Source organism: Hippoglossus stenolepis, chromosome 8 (genome assembly GCF_022539355.2).
Source record: "Hippoglossus stenolepis isolate QCI-W04-F060 chromosome 8, HSTE1.2, whole genome shotgun sequence".
Classification (NCBI taxonomy): Eukaryota; Metazoa; Chordata; class Actinopteri; order Pleuronectiformes; family Pleuronectidae; genus Hippoglossus; species Hippoglossus stenolepis.
The window spans coordinates 9189532-9211879 of record NC_061490.1 but is presented as its reverse complement, the minus strand read 5'-3'; the positions used below and the strand labels follow the sequence as shown (position 1 = coordinate 9211879).

Genomic DNA, 22348 nt, shown 5'->3' with positions numbered 1-22348 from the left:
TAAAAGTTTAAAACTGACCCTTTACTAAAACAAACCAGCAAAGTGCAAACAGCTTCTTCTGAAACCTGTCTAACATAATTACAATACACAATAACAGGCCAAAATATAACACAGACATTCAAGCTTTCTGTAGTTCAACACTATGGTGGAAATAATTACAAAATAAAATCATGTTTAAATCCGGTTTGAAATTCACTATAAAGACTTTCAAGGCTTCTGATCATCATCCCATACCTCCCTCTACCCGTACCATACACCATCTGCAGATGGAGCCAGGGAACACCCTGCTGTGCTGCAATCATATCACAACAAAATTAAACTCAAATTAGGTTACTTTAAATGGAATAATTAGACTGAGAACAAAAAACACCAGGACCAGGGAGTTAAAACAAACCCAAAGGTAGAGAGATTCACAAAGAAAAACAGATACAGAAAGAAGCTGTAGAACATTATGTTGTAATGGTTGATGAATGTTTGGGTTCAGTTACAACAGGTTTTAAAAAGAAATGATAATCAACTGGCAAAGACACAATGCTGACACCGTGTCAAAATTAGAATCTTAAAACTAGACTTTATAAAATGTAGTTTTGTGTATTCTCAAAAATGTTTACAACATTTTTTTTTTAAATGGCCAAGTTTCTGTACCATCACAGATTTATGTTTTGTAGTTTGTGCCTTTAACAGACAACACCGCCTCTGGGACAGAACATGCAAATTACACTGTCTTTTTCTAGGCCATGAGAAAAGGAACAAGACAAGAGAAGCATCACCTGTATGATGACATTAGATGAGGGCGTACGTCAACATGCCTGACTCTTTATTTTCACTTTAAACTCATCTAAAGCCAGCAAGACAATCAGAGACAAACTAAAGCTGCTTCTGACAGCACAGCTGCCTGTTTCTGACAGAACAACTGACAAACCAGTGCAGCTGCAATTACCTTCGTTCACTTACACTGAAATCCATCCCTTTATATTTCACTAGTTATTTCAGAACAGCTGTCATTGAATGGACCTGGAACCTCAACTGAACTCTGAGTGGCCATTTAATTAACAGTGAACAGAGGCAGCTTTAAGAAGAACAGTGACAACACTCTGGAGCTTACACAGTGTCAGTATGACCAACCTGTCAAATACCAGGCGTCACCATGACAGCATTAAGGCCTTTGTAATTCCAAACAAGCCACATCCAGACATCAATCATTTTTATTTGTGGTCGTTTTGGGCTTTGTCTACACAACTAAGGAAATTCTTTTGAACAGATATTTCAAAAAATAAAATATAAGACAAAAACAACTAAAAACATTCAAATAAGCATTCTGAACCAGTAGGTGGCGATAAAGTTTACATCAACCATCATACAAACAGAAAAGACTGCAGTGGTTCAATGCTAAATTTAGCTGTAGACTTGCAAATAAGCCCAGCAGTTAGCAGTGTCTAACCGAACGTAGAAAAAACGGTAGTTTCTGGGGCATGCTCATTAAACAAAGCAAGAGTGGAAATGCGCATCATAAGCTTTGACATCAACATTTCCCAAACACTTAGCTTTACATGTTCACATGGATACACAGAATCCGTTAATTTTAAAAATCTGCACATGAAAAGGCATTAGTAAAGCTTCCATTTTAGTGAATTTAAACGCTTTTTGCGAGTGGACAAGAGGCCCAAAAAAGAGGAAAAAATTAGTTTCGCAAAATATCCACATTAGTGTGAACATGGCGTCCGTCACACCCACGTACAAAAAGAGGGCGAGGCAATAAACGAATATCAGTTAATATTGCAATATAATTTTCATTAATGGCAATACAACAAAGGTTCAATATATAAATCAATATATTATTTATGCATTTATGTAAGTATGGTGAGGAGGTACAACACATGATGTACTTGATCAACCTCAGATATGACAAATGTTTTTCTGTTTATCAAGTGTTTGTCATTCTCTGCCTAAAACTTCAAAGAAATAATAAAGTGACATTTATTGTGATAATTATCAATATCGACTGAAAGTTGTTTTATTATTATTTTCGGCCTCATCGCCAAGCCCCACATACCAACATCTAGCAATGTTTTTTTTGTATTATTTGTTTGCACACTTAAACTGTGGAGTGTGACACAAACTTTAAAACACTTTAAAACCAATCAAGTGTAATTATAATCCTAAACATACCTGACAGTCTCAATAACAACAGCAGCAAATAATATTAATTACGACTATGTTCCATTGAGGTGTCAAAGAAAGTTAAGACATGACATTTCCCCTGCAGAGTGCAAAATACCAGGTCAAGGACAGAAATGGAATGAAGGCACAATTAATGTCAAATTAAATTGTCTTGTATTGTAGGACTGTTTAAATGTGAAACTGTGAAATTCACTGACAAATTACCTGAAGTTCGCAGACGCAGGGACGATGTTGCTCCTTCTGCCATGTTGGGGGCTCAGCTATGTAGCATTGGCATTAGCATTAGCTTTTTTCCAAACTTAGCTAACTTTGACCTGGCTAACGTTACATTGAGTAAAAGAAGCTAATGTAGAAAGTAAATGATCTTATTTAGGAAGTAAATGAGCTCCTGTAGAAAGTGAAGACTGACAGACAGTAGTAACTGATACAGGTGAAGGCTCATGTCCTCCATGTTGCTCCCTCTCTCAGCTGTCACTGCTCTGACTGAGGACACCGCCATTACCTCAAGAGGAAGAGTGGTGCTGCTTTCAAAAACATAGGAAATATGGCTTCTGCTCTTCATTTCAAAATGAGGACTTGAACGGTCTACACGTGCCAGACAGTCAGACAGACAGATGAAATCATCTCACCAATGTTCGCTCTGTGTTATAATTTTAAGAATGACAGCTTCTTTTATACGGTACAGAGCTACTTCAGAATTATTTCCTGTCATTGGTGAGTCCTCCTCTATGGAAGAGTAGCTATTGCATTCACTTGAGAAAAACAAAATCTGCTGTTTTTCTTAATTGACGACTCAATTATGTTGTTAATTAATAAAAACAAAGCCGATTATTTATTTATTGTCAGAGCGTTACTGTGCCAGTGAGCTTCTCGCGGGATTTTGAGATATGATTTCCATTTTTTTGTTATTATTATTATTATTAAAATAATTAACAAGATCATTTTCATAAAAAGAAAAATCAAACAAATCTGCCCTGTTTTTCTGAATTAACGAGAAAATGAATCATTAATTCAGAAATACAGAGTGGAAATTTGTTTTCTCAAGTGAATGCAATAAGCTACCATACTCCTCAAACAGTTCAACAATATACTTTATATACCTTTTTCAAAACCGGAAACTCAAAGGTGTGTGTGTGTGTGTGTGTGTGTGTGTGTGTCGGACATTGTGTGCAGAGCTTTTTATGGTGCAGAGTGAAGATAGAAAACTTTGCGTTCATCCTACCTGGTTAATCTGCAGTGAAGATTTTATAGTTAATGTTTTCTTTCAATAAAATGTAACTGAATTATCTTTTTTAGTGTTCACATGTGTGTGTTCATATGTAAGTGTGAATGATTTACTTGACTGGTGTTATTTTTCATATATTGCATGTCGGATATTTCAGAGGTCTGTTTAACAAGCGATACAATCTTCAGACCCAAGTTCTAAACTTTTGCAATACAGCTCAATGTCAAGCATAACATCAACAAAAAAAATGTTGTGCTTTCACTTTGAAGACAATTTGCTGAAGAGGTAGTGATTCTATGAATGTTTTTACTATTACGGAGACCAGCACCCGCAACACCCATGAATGTCTGTGTCAGTTCAGTATGATAAAATAAAAATAGCCAGATTATCAAAATGATCTGGCAGGCCTGATATTATTGGCCGTAAGACGCCAGCTGCCAACCTCTGTTGCTGACCCGAGGACGCAGAAGAAAACATATTCAACTCGGTCCACAGACTGCCTGTTAAGCCCCACCCCCACTGACTGCGCCTGTTGTTTTGTCAAACTTTATTAATATTAAATGTATCATGTCTCCAAATTGCACCAAATTCAGTACTGCACTTTGTTGCATAATTTACACACCACATCCCAAATATGAAGTCAATGGGATGAACGGTTCTCGAGATATCCACATACAGACAGACAGAAAAACAGACAGACGTTTGTGGAATCCTTCTTTATGGAAGGGTTGTCTCGCCAATATACATTATTAATAACTGTTGTTAACAATAATCACCGATAAATTCTGAGGTTTACACCCTGCATTTACACCAACTGGTTAAATGAGCTGTTTTATCAAAACTGCACTGGGACTTGATTGAATTTTAAAGTTACTATTGGCAGTGAAGTACAGGTTCTGGCACAGTGACAACACTAGTTACACTTAATAGCCTATATGTTTATCTCAGCATATGAGGCAACTGAAGAAGCATATGATGTCTGCCATTACTCCTTGTTGTGTAATTTCACTGGCATAAAAGTGAAATTACTGGTATTAAAATGTCTCTTTTTTACAACACACACATGGTTTGAGACCAATGTTGTTGTGGTGAGGCTGAATACTTTTGGTTTGGTTCAAGGCAAGCAAGGCAATGAAGATTTCACTGGTGCAGCAGCAGACTAAGAGCTACGTCCTCCAATTCTTTATCCAAATGCAGGAGGGCACAGTGATTAAAAGTCACAGCAATGTCAGACACTTTTGTAATTGCTCAAAGACTTGAAAAGGTTCACTATTTCTAGGCCTTTTTTAAACACATTTTTGACAAGAGATGTGGGATCAATACGTGATGTGGAGTCATACCAGCATGGTGAGAAACCTTTCATAAGCCCGACCTTGAAAACCGCATTATGCAACATAATCTTTTAAGTATCTAAAGTGATTCAGCCGCTAAAGTATCAACAATGATTCAGCTCTTGAATAATTCCCCTTCATTGCCACTGTTTGCTATACATCCCCCATGTGACCTCAGTCCACTTCCACTGAACTTCAGCCACGTATATGGCACTGCTTAATGTTGGAGCCCACTCTCACGAAGCACACTCGTGAATACAAGTGGATGGTCAGACTTTAAAATGTCTTTAAAACGTGAAATTGAATCTTATTCTAGTAAAATGTGCTTATCCTCACTCCTCAGTCAGCACAGACGAGAGATAACTTTGTCACAATGTGCAGCACACATTTCTATAAAGAGTGGATTTATTGTTTATTTTGAGCTGTTCGGTTTGGCAATGAGAAGGTGAAACTTGAAATTTGTTGTCTTTTGCTTTTGAAATCCAAACACAAAATAATTCTTTGATGCAGGCTTCATTGGGAAAGTGGAAAATGGATCATCCAAAGAAAGCTGCTGTTCAGATTCCCTCTGAATCTGACAAACATCATATCCTTTTATTGCCAAACAAAAAGAATTTCACAATATTCAATTGTAGGCTCGTAACCTTCACGCTTCACTAGTCCTGGAAGATTTGAGGGTTTGATTGAGTTTATATTTGTGATACCATGTTTAATAAACCAAAATAAAAGCTTCAGAATTATCGGCAAAACAAAAGTCACCCTGGGAAAATGTTTTCATCAAACCTGAGCTTTCAGTATTTCTGTCTCGGTATGAATGCCTCTGTGGAGAAGAGTCTTGTTTCCATCCCTAATAATGTCTTACCGTTTCAGTACAAGCCTCCCTTGCAAAGATCCTGTGACTGTCTCCTTAACCTTCTCTGTCTCGTTCATTAAATTCAATTATTGAATTGTGCTAAGCTGTAAAGAGTGATTTTACAGTCAAAATCAAACCCAGGTTGGGCCTAATGGATCTGTTAGAGACTGACAATGAGGAGAGGGTGATGTAGATATAAAAAGCCACACGGGAAAATGGTAGAGCAGCACTTCAATATCAGCGTTTGTGAGGTTGCAAGGATTTATTTGGCTTTTCAGTGACCAAAGCAAACAACGTGAAATCTTTGTGTTTGATGTTTTCCTCTACCCCTGTGTCCTACAGTGAAGCATTTGAATAAAGGTCAGTGATTACCAAGCTGACCTGCACGTCACCGAAGCCAACACATCATGCTGATTCAGAAATAAATGCTAGTGATTCAGACTGATGGGTTTCTTTGCTTTTGGAATCTTGACTCACTTCTATTTATAGTCGCTCATGAAAGAAGCTTTAAACATTTTTTATAGAAACATATATGTGTGTGTATATGTATATTTTTTCAACTCCGGGATAAGAATGCGCCATCTTTGTCCTGTGTACATTAAAGATGAACTTTCCATCAGAAGTGATCACTGAAGGCTTTCCCCCCTCACATCTCTCCGTCCCTGCCTGCCAGCCTTCAAACGCAGCCTTCAAGATGCACGGCTTCAGGGCCGCTCGCTCCCTTACCTCGTCCTGAAGTTAGCCGGGTGTGGATGTCCATCATACAAAGATAAAAAGTCATATTCCTCCTCCACAGCGAAAGATTGAAAAACTATATGAATCCTGTTGCTCTCCTCGGCAACAATCACCCAGGTACAGTTTGCTCCATTTGGATATCCATATGGAAAGCCGGGGCTTTCTATCGTCCCATTCCTCCCTTTCAAAGTGCCTCCGCAAGTGTGGATAAAACCTGGAATGAGAGAAAACAAACACTGAGTTATTATCAGAGGCTTCGAGAGAGTGTGAAAAATGCTCACAGCTGTGGAGAAGCAAAAAAAGAGAGAAATTCTCTTTAACACATTGAAGAAAAGAGTAAATAGAAGCTATCCTTACATAAAATGTGTTAAGTTTTGCCTGGTTCAAACATCCATGCAACAATAAATTACCTGAATGGCTTTAAAACAGACGCTATTCAAGTAATGCTTTTATTGTAACAACTGCATGCACAGCTTTAAGTTCAGGTGCAGTATTTCTTCGACTGAGAACAAATTGTTCGGAAAATTCATATTGTTCTCTGCTGGCACAAGCTGTGAGGGGAATCTGCCAACCAGCTGAGCAGGAGATAAGTTTTGTGTTTCCATTTGTGTTTTCAGTTTCAGTCAAATTCAAGAAAAAAAAAACGTCTGCAGCTCTAACCGTGGCAATAATGAAAAAGAAATGCACAATTGAGGACTTCAATTATGTTTTTTTTTTTCAGAGTTACACTGAACAAAATGTTTGTGATGCATCGTTACTGCCAAATTCATTCTAGAGGGTCAGAAATCCCCAGAGACAAGCAACAAGCAAGGTCTGCCAATTTGGTGCCACAAGCCCTTAACAATCTGTTTCACAGCCCACACAGGAAAGATCTCTGGTACCTTGGTAAACTGGCTTGCTGAAAAAAAAATCAATACTCTTGACATATAAGGTTAACCTGTTAGAAGAAACCCCAATTTTTGTGCAAAGGCCTGAAAATAATGTATCCAAAATAGAAATGCGTCCATTCCACCATTCAGCCCCAGCGACTGCAGCCATAACACACAGCCAACAGATAAAGCACGACACTATCAAACTACACTAATGTGATTGCTTGGCTAACCTGAGCAGTGTTAATGTAAATGAACACTCCACGCTACACAGTTTTTTCCTCACACAATAAAACCCATTCCTCCACACTACCACTCCCAGTATAACTCCCACACTCACACAGTGTATAAACATGTTGCCACACACACTGTTCCATGGTGCACAGAAAAGAAAACTACTTTATTTGAGTCTGTCTTGAATGTTGTCTAATGAAAAGTAAACTTAATTAAGATGCATGGTTTACCCCCACAATTTAGCCTTAGTGTAATTAGCTTTTCACACTCTGTAGGTAAAGGATGTTTCTTGCATAGTGTTAGCCACACACACACACACACACACACACACACACACACACACACACACACACACACACACACACACACACACACACACACACACACACACACACACACACACACACACACACACACACACACACACACACAGCAAAACACACACAGATCACTATGCAGCTCAGATGGTCTCTTAATGGACAGACAGCCATAATTTTTCTCCAGTATGTACTCCTTCTTATAAACTGATGTGGGCAAATAGTCCAAATGTTAAACTGTAGGACAAACAGACAATTCATTTTCCTCTTGTCAAGCTCTCTAATTTTAGTTTTGGACAAAGCCTAGCAGCTGTTATTTGTATTTCACACACAAAACAACTCTGTTATCACAGATAAAATTATCCACTGGGACATCCTTACACAATCTCTACATCTTGCAACACCTTCAGGATATTATACTCCCGTCCAGAGTCCCTGACATCACTGTATATTTCCACTTATTGTCAGATAACTGACTGCCCCTGCAGACCAATTCACTCCTCCCCCATGCGGTGATCAAGTGGCCTGACCTTGTTATAGATACAGTTATAGATACAGTATGCCCGTACAGGGTTTATGATGTTGTGTCTGGCGATGAGCTGCTGCTCTCAGCGCAGCGGGTAAAAATCCTGCCAAGGTTCGTCGTATGTCTAAGGTGTAATTATTTCTGCCAACAATTGGTGTAATCATGGCAGATTTACAGCATTAATGCACCACCTACAGGGTCGACACTGTCCAACCCCTGACACTGTACATTGTTGCTGCTATCAAGTGCTCTTGGAAATATCATAATTACCCAGATAACCCTCAGCAAGGATTCAAACAGTTGTGAGCATGAGTGAAAAAGGTAAGGATTTCTGATCACAGGTTGAGGATAACTGCAATCTTACTTGTTTGACCAACAGCTGCTGTTATATTTGTTATTGCTCTGTGGCCTCTACATTGAGTATTGTAGCATGTTGTCACACATTCTTGATTTTAATGAACTGAAATGGTAGATGCCTGATTCACATTGTTTTCATTTTTGCAAATCTGCCACCAACATATTTTTCCTGGTTGCTAAAATTAGTTTTACTTTCCATCCAAAAGGAATAATGGACTGGATACCGGATACATGGGTAATATTTAAAGAAAAGCTATGAAGTGTGTGGAGACAAAAAGGTCCACACTCACATTGGCAATTACAAAATGTCCCTGTGCAAGAAATGTGAAAAAGCTTTGTCCATTACTGAAGGCGAGCCCACCTGCAGTTGGACTGTTGTTGTTCCGGATTACACGTAATTCACTTCAGTCAAAGCAGTGGGCCCTGGCATAATTACGAGGCCAGAGATGAGTCACCACTTCCATGTTTATGAACATAATTATAAAAATATTTCTGATAACATAAAACTTCTCTCCACAGGATGATGGAATTGTACTGAGTAACAGTGGGAGCAACATAGATATAATGAATACTCACATTCTTTAAATTGCTTCTTTAATCTAGGACATACGGAAATGCAAAAACTTAAGCTTTGTTTGATGGAAGGAGAATGCCGCCATTTTTCCTCATGAAATTCAGCTTGCTTGTCAAGAATACTACCACTTCCACAAAAACAAGTTGTATAGTAGGTATATATGCTCTGTGGTTAGTAGAAAGTTGAAAAAGTTATTCAGATTATGTCGTCAGGGCTATCTCAGCCTAAACCATGAGAAAACATTAAACAATAAGCCTATGGATCACAGTTTGGTGTTAGAAATATGTGGAAAACAGGGAAGGTTTAACCACAGTTTGGCATTTACCTTATTTGTAGGAGATAGTGTTTTGGAAATGTACTCAAGCATATCAAGTCTTCTTAATTTATGAGATCAGTCATATTAAATTGCTGGAAAACCCTTTCACTGTTAGGGTTAGGGTTAGGGTTAGGGAAGGATCACAGTTGATAATGAGAACAGATGTCTTGGTTTTATGTCTGTTGGCATGAGAGTTTTGAAATATCCTTCCTAAATCTATCCATTATCTATACTGCTTATCCTTCAGCGGTGAAGGAAGTACTCCAACATTTGACCTAAGTACAAATACATTTTTTTAAATGTACTCAAGCACAAGTAAAATTACCACGATCCTACATCATTATGTCTGAGTCTATATAAGGTCTATGGTCTAGGTGCTGTTTCTCCACCTGTGCTGCTGCTGCTGCTGCTGCTGGGCGGGGTCCAACTTTACTTACATTGTACCACTGTGTGATAGGAAAAGCGAAGCCCTGTGTGAATGTGGCTTGTACTGTAGACGATAGTGTGTTCACTGGTCGATAAGACTAGAAAAGTGCTGTATGAATACAGTCCATTTACCATTTAACCATTGCTACAAAAAGATTATTATTAATGAAGGAAACTAGATTAAGTTGTAACGGTGTAACTTCAGCTGACATCATGGTAAAACTAACCTGACGAAATCCTGGTCGAGGACAACAACAAGGCAAAGGAAAAGACCTATACATTTTCTGTTAGCCTCAATCAATCACACAATCTTCAACCCACAAAAAATGTAGTACGGCTGCTTTTAACTGAGGCCGTCTGATACCGCATCAGTGTTTGTCAAGCATTACTAATGTTTCAACCTATTCAGAGTAATGCTTGTTTGTGTGAAATGCTTAGCAGTGTTTGCGTGGCTGATTGTTCTGATGTCCCGGGGATGACAAAACAGATGCTCAATGCCAAGATATCTATTTCCCCCTTTCTGCCTAGCTCGCTTTTTTTCCCTTCCTCTTTCTCAGATCTAAGAATTCCTTTCATCCTTCATTATCCCCGCATCTCTCACCATCTGCAGATTTTGTCCCACTTTGTATCTCCCTCAGCTTCACCCCCTCGTCTCTCTCACCTATTTCATTCACTGCCTATTCAGCCAATTGTTCCCACAATCTTTCTTCATCTCTCTCTCTCTCTCTCTCTCTCTCTCTCTCTCTCTCTCTCTCTCTGTAACTCTACCTCTCATTTTCCCAACAACTCCCAGCTCCTCCTCATCCCACTGTCCCCCCTCCCATCGGGTTTTCTATTTTTTTCTCCCCATAAGCTATTCATTATGAATTAGAATCCCCTTTTCAATGCTGTGATTCATACAAGCTTGTAATATGTTAAGTACTGTCATCTCCATAAAAGCTGGATCTATAAAAAGAACATTGTAAACACTCATCTTGTTTCTTCAAAGGAAAACATTGACAACTTGTGCTTCCTCGTCAGGGGAGAGGACGTGCATTAAATCCATTTACCACTTAGACCAACAGTATGTCTTCTTTGAATTCCACTGTCACCGCTAAGTTGCCCGCTCCGACCTCCATCATCATCTCAGCTGTAAAACGCATTCCCCGGTAGGGTTTTTTTTTATTCCCGACCCCACATTAATATCATGCTGCAACACCGACCATAAATTGCGATGAGAAACCAAATTAACAACATGCTGTGATTGCACAGTGGGGAAAATACAGTTCACAACGATAAATCAGTATCATAACGCACGAGCCTGAAAGAAACAGGGGCACAGCGGGCGGCCGCGGCCGGCTGACAGGCAGCACAAGAATGGTCCCAGCTGTTTCCTTAAAATACTTACATTTACCCCTGGCCTTTTTGCACACATTTTCACTCCGCTACACCTTTGTTCATATCTGCATGACTGTTACACGCGCTGAGCAAAACACAGAAAGGAAAATGGCAGTTGGCTTCCACCCTGATGGGAGTTCTCAAAGTGTTTGTCAATCTGAATTGCATGTGCATGTGTGAACATGCATATTTATGTGTGTTGTTGGCCTTGTTGTACTGCTTCCCACTAATACAAACAGAGAACAAGTCTAATGAATGTGATTCTCCGATCCCTTTCCCAGTGAATACAGAGATTTTGGGCAGAATGATCCAGTTAATGAACCCCAGTGCTGTGCCCTGTGTGGATGGAAAATAAGATTGATTTTTTAAACAAAATGCATAATGCATCATAGAGAGTATCCTATTATTTTCAAGGACTAAACTAATTTGTTTCAGGCTAAATTGGTTATTTAATGTTTGCTATGAGCACGGAAGAAAATTAGAGGCAACATGTTGACTTCCCAGTGCATGGACTGGTGTGTGAGGTGCATAACAGCCAATGTGTTTTTCTCTGGAATTAATGCAGTTTTGTAGTGAAGTCATAAAAATAAATGATTATGTGCAGCAGGGAAAAGAGGAGGAGGAGTCATTTACAGCCAGTCAGATTATTATGAGTGACAAACAGACGATCAGGTAATAGATGATAATATAATGGTTAATGGGTGTGAGATATTGGCCCGTCCCAATCGACCATTTCTGAGCAGACCACCATTAAACAGGCTCAGAAAATAAACATTCACAGTGTGACCTGTTCCCTCATGTAGTTGCTTCAGGATCCAGCAGAGAAGAATTAACTGCTAGACAAAGTCTTCTCCTCCCCGGGCAGTGTTGAATTCTGATGAAGGACTGCGGCACTCCAGTCTGGCAAATGTATTCTGTTCCATTTGCTTTATTGTCCTTAAAGAGTATTGAATTTATCTGCTGTCTTTTGTACTGTATTTGCCCTTTATCAACTGTCTATTATCCCTAGTTTATGTGGTAGCCTGTGTGTCCAAAGTAATTTTTCCAAAGAGACAATAAACTTGATCTAATCGAACAAAGTCCTGTGGCTTGGAGCAAATTATATAATATGGATATGAAAGTTTTTGGGCCCTGACTAATGGAATTAGAAGTACTGGCAACTACAGAAATGTTGTAGCGCCCCCTTTGGTTCCAGATAGTGTAAAGTTTATTCACTGGTAGAGCTGCACTGCACAATACTTCTAAGTGCCCTTTAGTTTGTGAAGCATAGATTTAAAAAACACAGGCATTAAATACAAAAGGGTGCTGGTCTTTAGTTGGAACATTTCCAAACTTAATTCTGATGTGTGGACAAACACCAGCTGAGCTCATGTAAGGACATTTGTGTAGGTTTATTGGACATTATGAAGTTACCATACTCTGGCAGAGGTTTTTGACCAAAGAAGCTGACCTTCATTTCCACAAGCACACACATCCAGAACATTTGGGCTTCGTTGTTCCATTCATAGATACTTCAACGAGTAGGAAAATCCTGGGAGCCACCACATGACAAATGACCAACATGCTCAACCACCTGAGCTACTGGCCAATCAGACTCCTGTGTGTGTGTGTGTGTGTGTGTGTGTGTGTGTGTGTGTGTGTGTGTGTGTGTGTGTGTGTGTGTGTGTGTGTGTGTGTGTGTGTGTGTGTGTGTGTGTGTGTGTGTGTGTGAAGCACGGAGCCAAGAGACCAAAGACAGAGGTGAACTGCTTTCTTCCTTCTCCTTGCTCTGACTCGTGAGATGTTTCACGGCTGATTATATTTAGTCTCTCTTAAAAAAATATGAGCTTTTTTTGCTGTTTTCCAAATGCGGTATAATTCCTTAAGTAATTATGCTTTTATGAATGATTACTACTTATTATCACTTGATATAGTTCCTATTATTATTGTTGATTCTTTTTTACTGCGTAGCCACAGATTATAGTAGGAAGCCAATAGTTCTCTTCAGTCAGGGATCTTTCCAAGCGCCATGAAGACAGTAGTTATTAAAGCTGGATGCCTCCATGATAAATAACTATATACGTTCACCTTTTTAAGGAGACATCATTGAAAAAAAGATTGTCTCTCAGCAACATAACACTGTCCTGGCGCAAAAATATTTCTTAAATGCTTTTTAAGTCTGGATTTCCACCAAAACCACAGCACTGAGAGTGCACTAGTTAAAGTTTTAGATGACATGTTTTTGAGCAGTGATGCATCAAAAATGTCAGTCTTGGTGTTACGGGATCTCTGCTTTCGACACTGCTGACCTGAGATACTGCTCGACAGACTAGAAAAGTGGATGAATTGTATGGCACTGTGCTAAACTGGCTTCAAATTTGTGCCAACTGGTATCTATGAAGCTCTATCTCTGAGCAAAACAATGTTCGAATGTGGAGTTCCTCAAGACTCCATTCTTGGGCCTCCTCTTTCCAAAATCAGCATGCATCCCTTCATTTCTCAGATCATGAAATATGATAACATCTCTAACAAGCAGAAGAAACTAAATATAATAATTTAATTGAACAAATCTGTGAGGGATTGGTCCAGAAAAACATTGGGGATCTGGGGGATCTGGATCTGCAACCATTTGTATAGCACTTGTGTCTGAATGATGAATTTACTTGTTTTACTGTGTTTAAGCTTCACCTATCATTTTATTTGACTTTTTAAACCATGACATCTATTTAAATACTAAATAGAGCTGACAGAGTTTTTATGTTCAGTAGAGATATGAGCTGAGACTCAAAGTTCCCCAGAGTCTTTAAAGCTTACTTTGACTTGTAATGAGTGATTTGTTCGAATCTCTGGCACAAACTGTGTGTGTTGATGTGTATGAGTTGATATACATAAAATCCCTGTACACATGCTTCTCCCTCATATGGATATACATGGGCTATAATATACTGTTTAGGATAAAAGGGACTAAAAAAGAGCACATAAAACCTCTACATATGATTTTATAAGGATGAAACGATAAGGGCATCACCATCTCAAATTTGTACATAATTAAGTGTATGACTTAATCTTGCAGTGCAAGTACACAAATTCTGCTGCAGTGCAAAAACACTCACAGCAGTTCGAGCCTCACTTTGAACAACACTTGCAGCGCCAGTCGAACTATGCATGAACAGTGTTTTGCCCTCATCCTTCATACATCACAGTATCTTTCTTCAAACAACTCCAAAGCCCAATATCCACAAGCCCACTGAGCGACGTGCTTTTCACTCTCCTCTTTTTGACTCGTTTTAGGTATGTATTATTCTATCTCTCTTTCTCTCTCTAGCTCTCTCCCTATGCTTGATACTCCATTTCCTCATGATGGTCTGTAGTATATGCTTCGTCAAGGACACCTCTCTCTCCGGATGGCATTTCATCATTGTTCATGATGAGGGCCTGTTACAAACTGAGAGGGAGGCAACAGCACCACTCCTAGCAATCAAAGTTAAATTACGAAAAAACCTGCATTGATTTCCACCTGACCTGAAAGGTTAGTCAGCCAATACAGAGATATCCATCAGCGAGGCCTGGTTACAGTGCACTGACTGGAGAGATAGAGCCCTTACCGAGCAAAACAAAGGTCAGCAAACACCCTGGCATTTGCTGCAAAGTTCTGGTCTCACTGTTGCAATGAAACACCACAAAGAGAAGCACACAGACGCTCCTGCATGAATATTCATTTTCTTAACTACAGTTTTTAGGAGATAAATTAGTGCAACTCTGGGTAATAATTTTCATATTCTGTTTTAATTCTAATGAAATCTGAGCGAAATGGAAACTTTCACAAAAAAGCAAAAAAAAGTTAAATTGAAATGATAGAATTATGTTTCCATTGATCAGCGGTAATGCACAAAAGACAGAGCGCAAAACTCAAGTTGCTCATCTGCTGTCACACCTTCGGGGTCTGCACTGTATCAAATCAGAGATGCTACAGCACTCAGGAGTTATATTTAGACGTAATTTTGTTTTTAGAAATCCAAGCACTTTTCTCTCAGCGCTATGACAAGCTGCACTCCGAGTCACAGACAGTAACATGTGGAGGGAAGTGAAAATTATTTTTCATCAGCACAAGCAGGAATACAACAATGACGACTGCCACGGCCCCGGCTGCAACCTTAGCAGACAGAAATCTTAAATTGACGTCCCCAAAGAGAAGGATTTTATCTGCATGGCTGTGCGGCACCCTCACAATTCATACTGATAGAATGTGCATAATCGCAGGCCCTCACTATGCTTGTCTGCATGGTTGATGAAAAGGAAATGGGCTCCGTACAGCACAAACAGAAAAGAGGCTTTCTACAGAATGACTATTACCTCATGAGTGTGTCATTGCAATTTGGGAAAGGGCTCTGAAATATTCCATTTGGTGGTTTTAAATTGCCAACCACTGAGGTGAAAAATACTAAAATCAAACACTCTGCCACAGTGAAACACAGCTGGCACGTGCACAAACGCCCAGCCCGAGCACAGGCCATTGCACACGGAAATAACAGGTTGAGGTTTGCGTGTCTGCGTGGCCAAGTATAATAACTGCTTCCCGACGTCTGAATGCTGCCGGTGCATCAGCTACCTCCGAGCAGATACAGTATTTTATGGCTAGACACCAATAACTCCTCAAAGTGCTACTGAGCCATATTGCACCTGATGCCAGGCCACCACTGTGAGGGCTGCTGTACAACACAAAACTGTGAGCCAACAACACATCTAATAGGACGCCTGTCTCTCTCACTTCCAATTTTCCAAACAAATAACATCAACACTTCACTTTCCCCCCGAAAAAAGGAAGAACGAAAAGAGCACGGAACGAGAAAGCGTCTTTTTGTCGACGAAGAGAGGCTGAAACTATACTTGACTGTTTTTTCCCTTTCCGAGTAAACATCTCCCTCCAGTTTTCAGCCTGTTCAAACAGTGAAGATGTTTTTCTTGCAAACTCAAAGCACCTCATGCACTTCACTTGAAACTCAATCACAAACTTACAAACCACCTCATTGACATTTGGCAGTTTGCACTTTCTCCAGAAACTGTTACCAATTCCACTCATGCTAACCTGGGGTTATACACAGGAAAGAAAAGAGCCGGTGCAATTTGAACACTTACCCCACCTGCAGGCAATGAAATTTAGCATTTTACACCTGTTGCAGCTGCAGATAAGACAAAACATGACTGAGTCACACTAATCTCTGTAAACAGATTCCGCATGTGAACGAGGAACAAGGTTTTGGGTTTTCGATTCTGAATTGACCAGTCGTGTTTGAGCAGGCTTTGGTTGCTTGCACGTAAACAGCAAATAGGCAGAACACATTGAATTAAATGCACCTGCTATCGGTTTCTTAATTTTCCTGTAGATAGCTGTTTCTACAGATTACCTAAAATGTCATCAGGACCTAAAACACCTCCCTTGTTTGTGTTTTGTTTGGATAAACGTTAAATTCTTGGGCTAAAGTACAAGTCTAAAAGTGCCAGCACTGCAGTTTGGTGTTATTGGCTTTTCCTAGAGGTTCGGTTTCTTTGTATCAGTGACATACAGTAGCTCGTCCTTGTTGATGTTCTCATGATGAGAATTAGACCTGAATGGACAAAGATGAATGAATAAGTGCTTTAATAAATACAGCTCCCCAGGCCAGCACCATAGGCCAATGTACACAGCATGGAACTGTAAAATCAGATAATTAGTCAATCAATGATTTTTTTCAGCACGCTCAGCAGAGGCCTGAATGCATTTTTCCGACAAAAAAACCCACTAACCCTGTATGAGACATCACATTTTTACTGCTTTATCATTCAGAGGATGTCAGAGAACTTAAAAACGATCAAGTCAATTGTTAAATTAACAGCAATGTAACATCTATGCAGCCGATCTGAGAGCCACTCGACAGCAATTGAGATTGTACTTTGGAAGTGCTCAGGTCTGTCTAGGTCTGTATTTTCTAGCTCGATGGAATATATGCAGTCCCCAGTGCTGCCTCCTCAACACTGATAGCAAAGTGGTGCAGCTGAGAGTCTAAACAGGCGTCTGTTAAGCTATAACCACCTTTCATTTTAATTCCTGTAGAAATTTGCTACGGAATCAAAGCAACCTCCAGTAAACACCCTACCTCCTCAATTACCTTCACATCATCCTGCTTTGTTTCCCCGACCATGCCTTACCCCTGCCTGCTCCCCTGTCACATATCAAAAATCCAGTCGACAGCCACAGACACAAACAAGAACAGCAGTGGGCACTGCGGAGGAGGACTCGAGGAGGTACGTGGGTGTGCATGGTACAGGTTTTAAAGTGAATAACACTGGAAATATACTGTGGATACAATTCTTGACAAGGTCAGACAAAAAATAACCAAATGTATGGATTCTATTGTGTGATTCAGTGAAAACTTAAGAAATGCATATGGGTTTTATATGCAGACATGTTTGGTTACAGAAGTTATTAGAAGTTACATAATTTGGTAAGCTCTCATTTATAGTGTCTTTTTTTCGGAATTTATGTTCTTTCTTAAAAACAGTTATTACACGAAGTTACTGCATTAAAGCTAAATATCTCGACCACAATGTGATTGGAAATTTCTCACTTGTCAGGTGTTTTAGAATTTTTACCTCAGCATGGATGAAGCCAAATAGATGCATACATTTTTATCAGCAAATATGCCTGAAGACAGTTAACTGAGTTTAATCCCCTCTGACAATGGCACCTGAGGTGCAGATGGTCCACTTTGTATCTGTAGCCTTGACTCTGGAAGCAGCATCTCCTCAACCTATTACATTTAATCTTAACAAACGGTGAGCTATTTTTCTTCCTGAAGACAAGATATTGCCAATCTCTCTCTCCCCCAAGAGTGCTGCTTATATTAAAACTGATACCTGAGAAGTACAGACTCACTCGCAACCAGCAAACTATATCCCGTCTATGCAGGAATCTGTCAGCGCCATCTGAGAGCCCGGCCCCGGCCTCAAGCCATGGGCATGAGGCCAGTGGGTGAGCTGAGTAGTACTTTGGTACACCACTAGGACTATACGGTGAAATGTCAGCAGTAAAAGAGGCATCAGGATTCCAGCGAGTAAAACTATATATTATAACTATATATATTCTACAGTTGGACCCAAGCTATTCTTCGGGATACTGTCCCCTTCTACCCCTCTTCTTCCGTTGTGGAGATCAAGAAACTGAGGGGGTAGTAGGATAATGCCCCACATTCCCCATAGATAGTGTGTAATTACACAGACAAATTGTAATCCTGATTAGCCCTAGCAGCCTTTCCAGCCTGTTTACATAATCACATTGAGAGAAAGTCTTCACTGAGGGCTCAGTGGCCAGATTACTGTCTGTGCGGAGCCCACCTGATTACCAACAATTAGTGACCCAGTTCCAAAAGATAACTTTTACAAAATATAGAAGCAAGAAGGAAATTTGAGAAATGCAGTGTTCTCAAAATTGTTTGGTGTGACACACAAGACGGCCATTTTCTAACAATCTGTTCAATATCAATTATTGTTCACTGTTAGCTGACTTAAACATAGAGAGCAAGAAGGTCCCCTGTTTGAATACGAGTTCGTCTGGGGTCTTTTATGTGCAGAGTTTGCATGTTCTTCCTGTGTCTGTGGGGGTTTTCTACGTGTCGTCCAGCTTCATCCACAGTCCAAAGACTTGCAGATTCAGGATTAGTTTGACTGGAGACACTACATTGACCATATGGTTGTTTGCCGTTGTATGATGGAGCTGTGATACGCTGGCGACCTGTCCCGGTGTACCCGCCTCTCGCCCAATGTCAGCTGGGATTGGCTCCATCTCCCTGTTCGACCCTCAAGAGGATAAGTGGTACAGATAATGGATAGATGTCATCTGACATGCTAATGTCAGTGGGAAACAGGTCTGTGTGTTCTGTTTGTCCAATCCTGTGGTGTCCCTTTAACTTCACATGATGTTCTTTTCCCTTCCTACTCTATCAGGTCACTGTGAGGCCTGTCTGGAAAAAAAAAACTCCCAAAACATAGAAACCGACGGTTTGAGTCGACTCTCATCTGGAAAGTACCACAACATTCATCAGTTTCAATAAGAAATATTTTAAAAACGTTTAAGAATATAAAGGAGACACACAAGCCGTGGCCATGACTCCAATTTGTCTCTTCTTCAATTCCATTTTAAGAACATCACCACCCTAACAAAATATGAGCCATAGCTTATAAAAGCTTCTAGTATGAATGGGGGGCTTTTAGTTTTGCGTCACTGTAAAGAAATTCAATTTTTATCTGACCCAGGCCTTTTGCTCTGTTTAAAAAAAAAAACGTGTTTGCAGTTTATCTTCCTATATTTGTGTCTGTGTCAAGCAGTTTTATAAGTTCCCCTGCGACACAGTTCCAGTGGATGTCCTCATTTGTTTGGTAGTGGACTGCTGCAATGTTTTCACTAATCACTGTGCGGACCTATTAAACCCAAGCTGATGAAATCCACCAAACATCACTTCATGAGATGTGCCAAGAATCAAGCAGGTGAGTGAGAAAACTTCAGAACTGTGCATCGCCCACACACCGGATCCTGGTTCAGAAATAATCAGATTTTTAGTCAATGAAAAGGCACCGCTATAGCTAGGCGGTGTTGAACAAACTTTTCTAGATATGGGGCTTCTTCTTTTTATATCACATCATTATCTTAGCAAGGGAAGTGAGTCACAGGCTAGATCTAGTGGATATCTTTTTACTTCTGCACACACTGTGTCAACTGTCAGAGCAGAGGAACAACAGCTGTGTGGGTCTTCCTCCTCGCCTTCCTCTGTGTCACTATTTCCTTCATTCTTGTCTAAGTGAAGACCCAGGCCTCCTCCTTCTCCTTTCCTCCTTTCCTCCCTCCCTCCCCAATTCCTGGCTGGCTGGCTCCCTAATAAGTAACAGAACTAGGAGGATTGGCAGTGGCCTCGAGGTTTGACATTGCCACAATGTGGGTGGTGATGAAACAGCAACTGTGACCGACTCTGCTCGACTCGACTTGGCTCAGTCTTGGTGGGCGATGGTACTCTGCATGCTGCACATCTCATCCAGCCGCAATAGACAGACATGAGAATTACTCACAGGGTGAACAATCTGCATGTAAATTGATATCTGTGAGGGCCCATACTCAGACACACATATATGCGCTGAGCAGATAAACAGCCACAGATGCACACACACACACACATACACACACATACACACACAGATTGTCCCTGTACATATACACACATTTGAGAAGAAAAACATTCTGAGGGTTGGTATTGGATTTGCATTTTTTTTCATTAATTTCTTTTAGTTGGAAAGGGGGGATTTCACGCAGTAAATGTCACAATAAACATAGAGCACACACACACACACACACACACACACACACACACACACACACACACACACACACAAAAACACACACACACCAACACACACACAAAGACACTTTTTATCATCAACATCAGTGAAATTGCAGGAAGCAAGTGATGAATTTCATTAGTTTTTTGGAAACGTTGGAGTGTCAGTGGACAAAAGATGAGCTCATGGTCATTGCAGTGTGGCAAATGAGCAACAATTGCTTTGACAGATTTAAAGCTGCAAATAGCATGAATCAAATTATTGTTGTGAAGTAAGGGGGAGGAAAACCGAGATGGGGCGGGACAGTTGAGTGCAAAGACTAGGAATGGTGCACAAAAAAAGAAAAAACACAATCAGAAGTCAGAAAAAGTCAAATATTCATTGGCCAAAATAACTGTAGGTGCATTACAGGGGGGAAAAAACAAGGAGACAGTGGTTACCTCAGCAGCCACAGCGAGTATTCAAATGGGCAGTGCCTGCGAAAGAGCCACTGGAATACTAACAAGCCCACCTTACACCTGTCTGCACTGGCAAGTCCGATAAACACCAGTGGACAAATTGATTCCACACCACTAATTGCCTGGACCCCCTCCCCTAAATGGCCGTTTCTGATGCGTAATTGGCCCTGACGCAGATCCCACCTTAAATATTTGAAAACTCGACCCAGAAAAAAAAGGGAGAATATGCTTCAGTCTAAATAAATCACAATCCCCCAACATCCTGTAGGAAATCTGCAGTGCATGCACTTGCGCCTCAACAATCCACTAGTTAGCCTACTAAGCAAAGCAGCTCACGTAGGCTATTAGAAGAGGCTACCGCAAGAATATCTATTGAGCGCCTCAGTCAAAGCCTGCATTGAGCGCTGCGTCCCTCAAAAAGTCCCTCCAGTAAACCGTGGTAGCCTATTTTGCGCACGTCTGTAACGTTAAAGCAGCAACGCATGCACGCAAGCACACATAGCAGGCGCGTGAGAAGATGTGGAACATTGCTGCAGTGGCCCGTACCTTTCACACATGTGAACATCAGAGAGAAGACGAGGTTCCAAAAAACAAGTCCCGTCCTAATCCTCATCGTCCTGGCTTGCGCAAAGTCCCCTCGGCATTCACATTTCACGCATCTCCTGTTGAAGACGTCCCGTAGTTCAATAGATCCGTCGTAGTATCCGTCTCTGTAAATCCCCTTCATGTTCTCAACTAACGCATCTAACCTTTCCGATCCCCGTGTGTGTGTGTGTGTGTGCGTGTGTGTGTGTGTTTTCTCTTTGTGAAGTGTGGAGTCTTCCCTTCTCAGGAGCAGAGAGCCAGGCTGAGCCGCCCGCGCCACCACTGCCGCCGCGCTATGTCAGTTGCCGGGAGAGAAGTGCGCGAGTCTGGGTTTGAGGAGAGAGAGACCACGGCAACCTGGACGAGGGCTCAACCATCTCTGCTGAGAGGGGCATCAAGTGTGAGCATCTCTGCTGGTGCGCCCTCGCATCTGCTGCTCAGCATCTCCCCCTCTTCCTCTCTTTCTTTAAATCCCTACAAACAGGCTGGAGCACTGAGAGGAGTCTAGCCTATACAGTTTGAACGCTGCCTTCATCGATCGGCAATTGAACCATGGCAGAGTGAGAGAGAGAGAGCAAGAGAGAGAGAGTGGTGGGTGCAGAGGAGGAAGGAGAGCGTCCTGTGTAAGTATGATGTGGCTGG

At 40.7% G+C, this 22348-nt stretch overlaps 1 protein-coding gene across 1 annotated transcript in view; it reads right to left on the bottom strand.

The window, feature by feature from the left end:
* LOC118114004 (CUB and sushi domain-containing protein 3) overlaps positions 1-22138 on the bottom strand; it is a 216408-nt gene extending 194270 nt beyond the window's left edge. Inside the window, exons 1-2 of the mRNA XM_035164185.2 lie at positions 21668-22138; positions 6317-6539 (exon numbers count right to left, since the gene is read on the bottom strand). Of these exons, the coding sequence (XP_035020076.2) occupies positions 6317-6539; positions 21668-21848 (404 nt within the window). The 5' untranslated portion in view covers positions 21849-22138. The remainder of the gene's footprint in view (positions 1-6316; positions 6540-21667) is intronic.
* Positions 22139-22348: the final 210 nt, after the last annotated feature.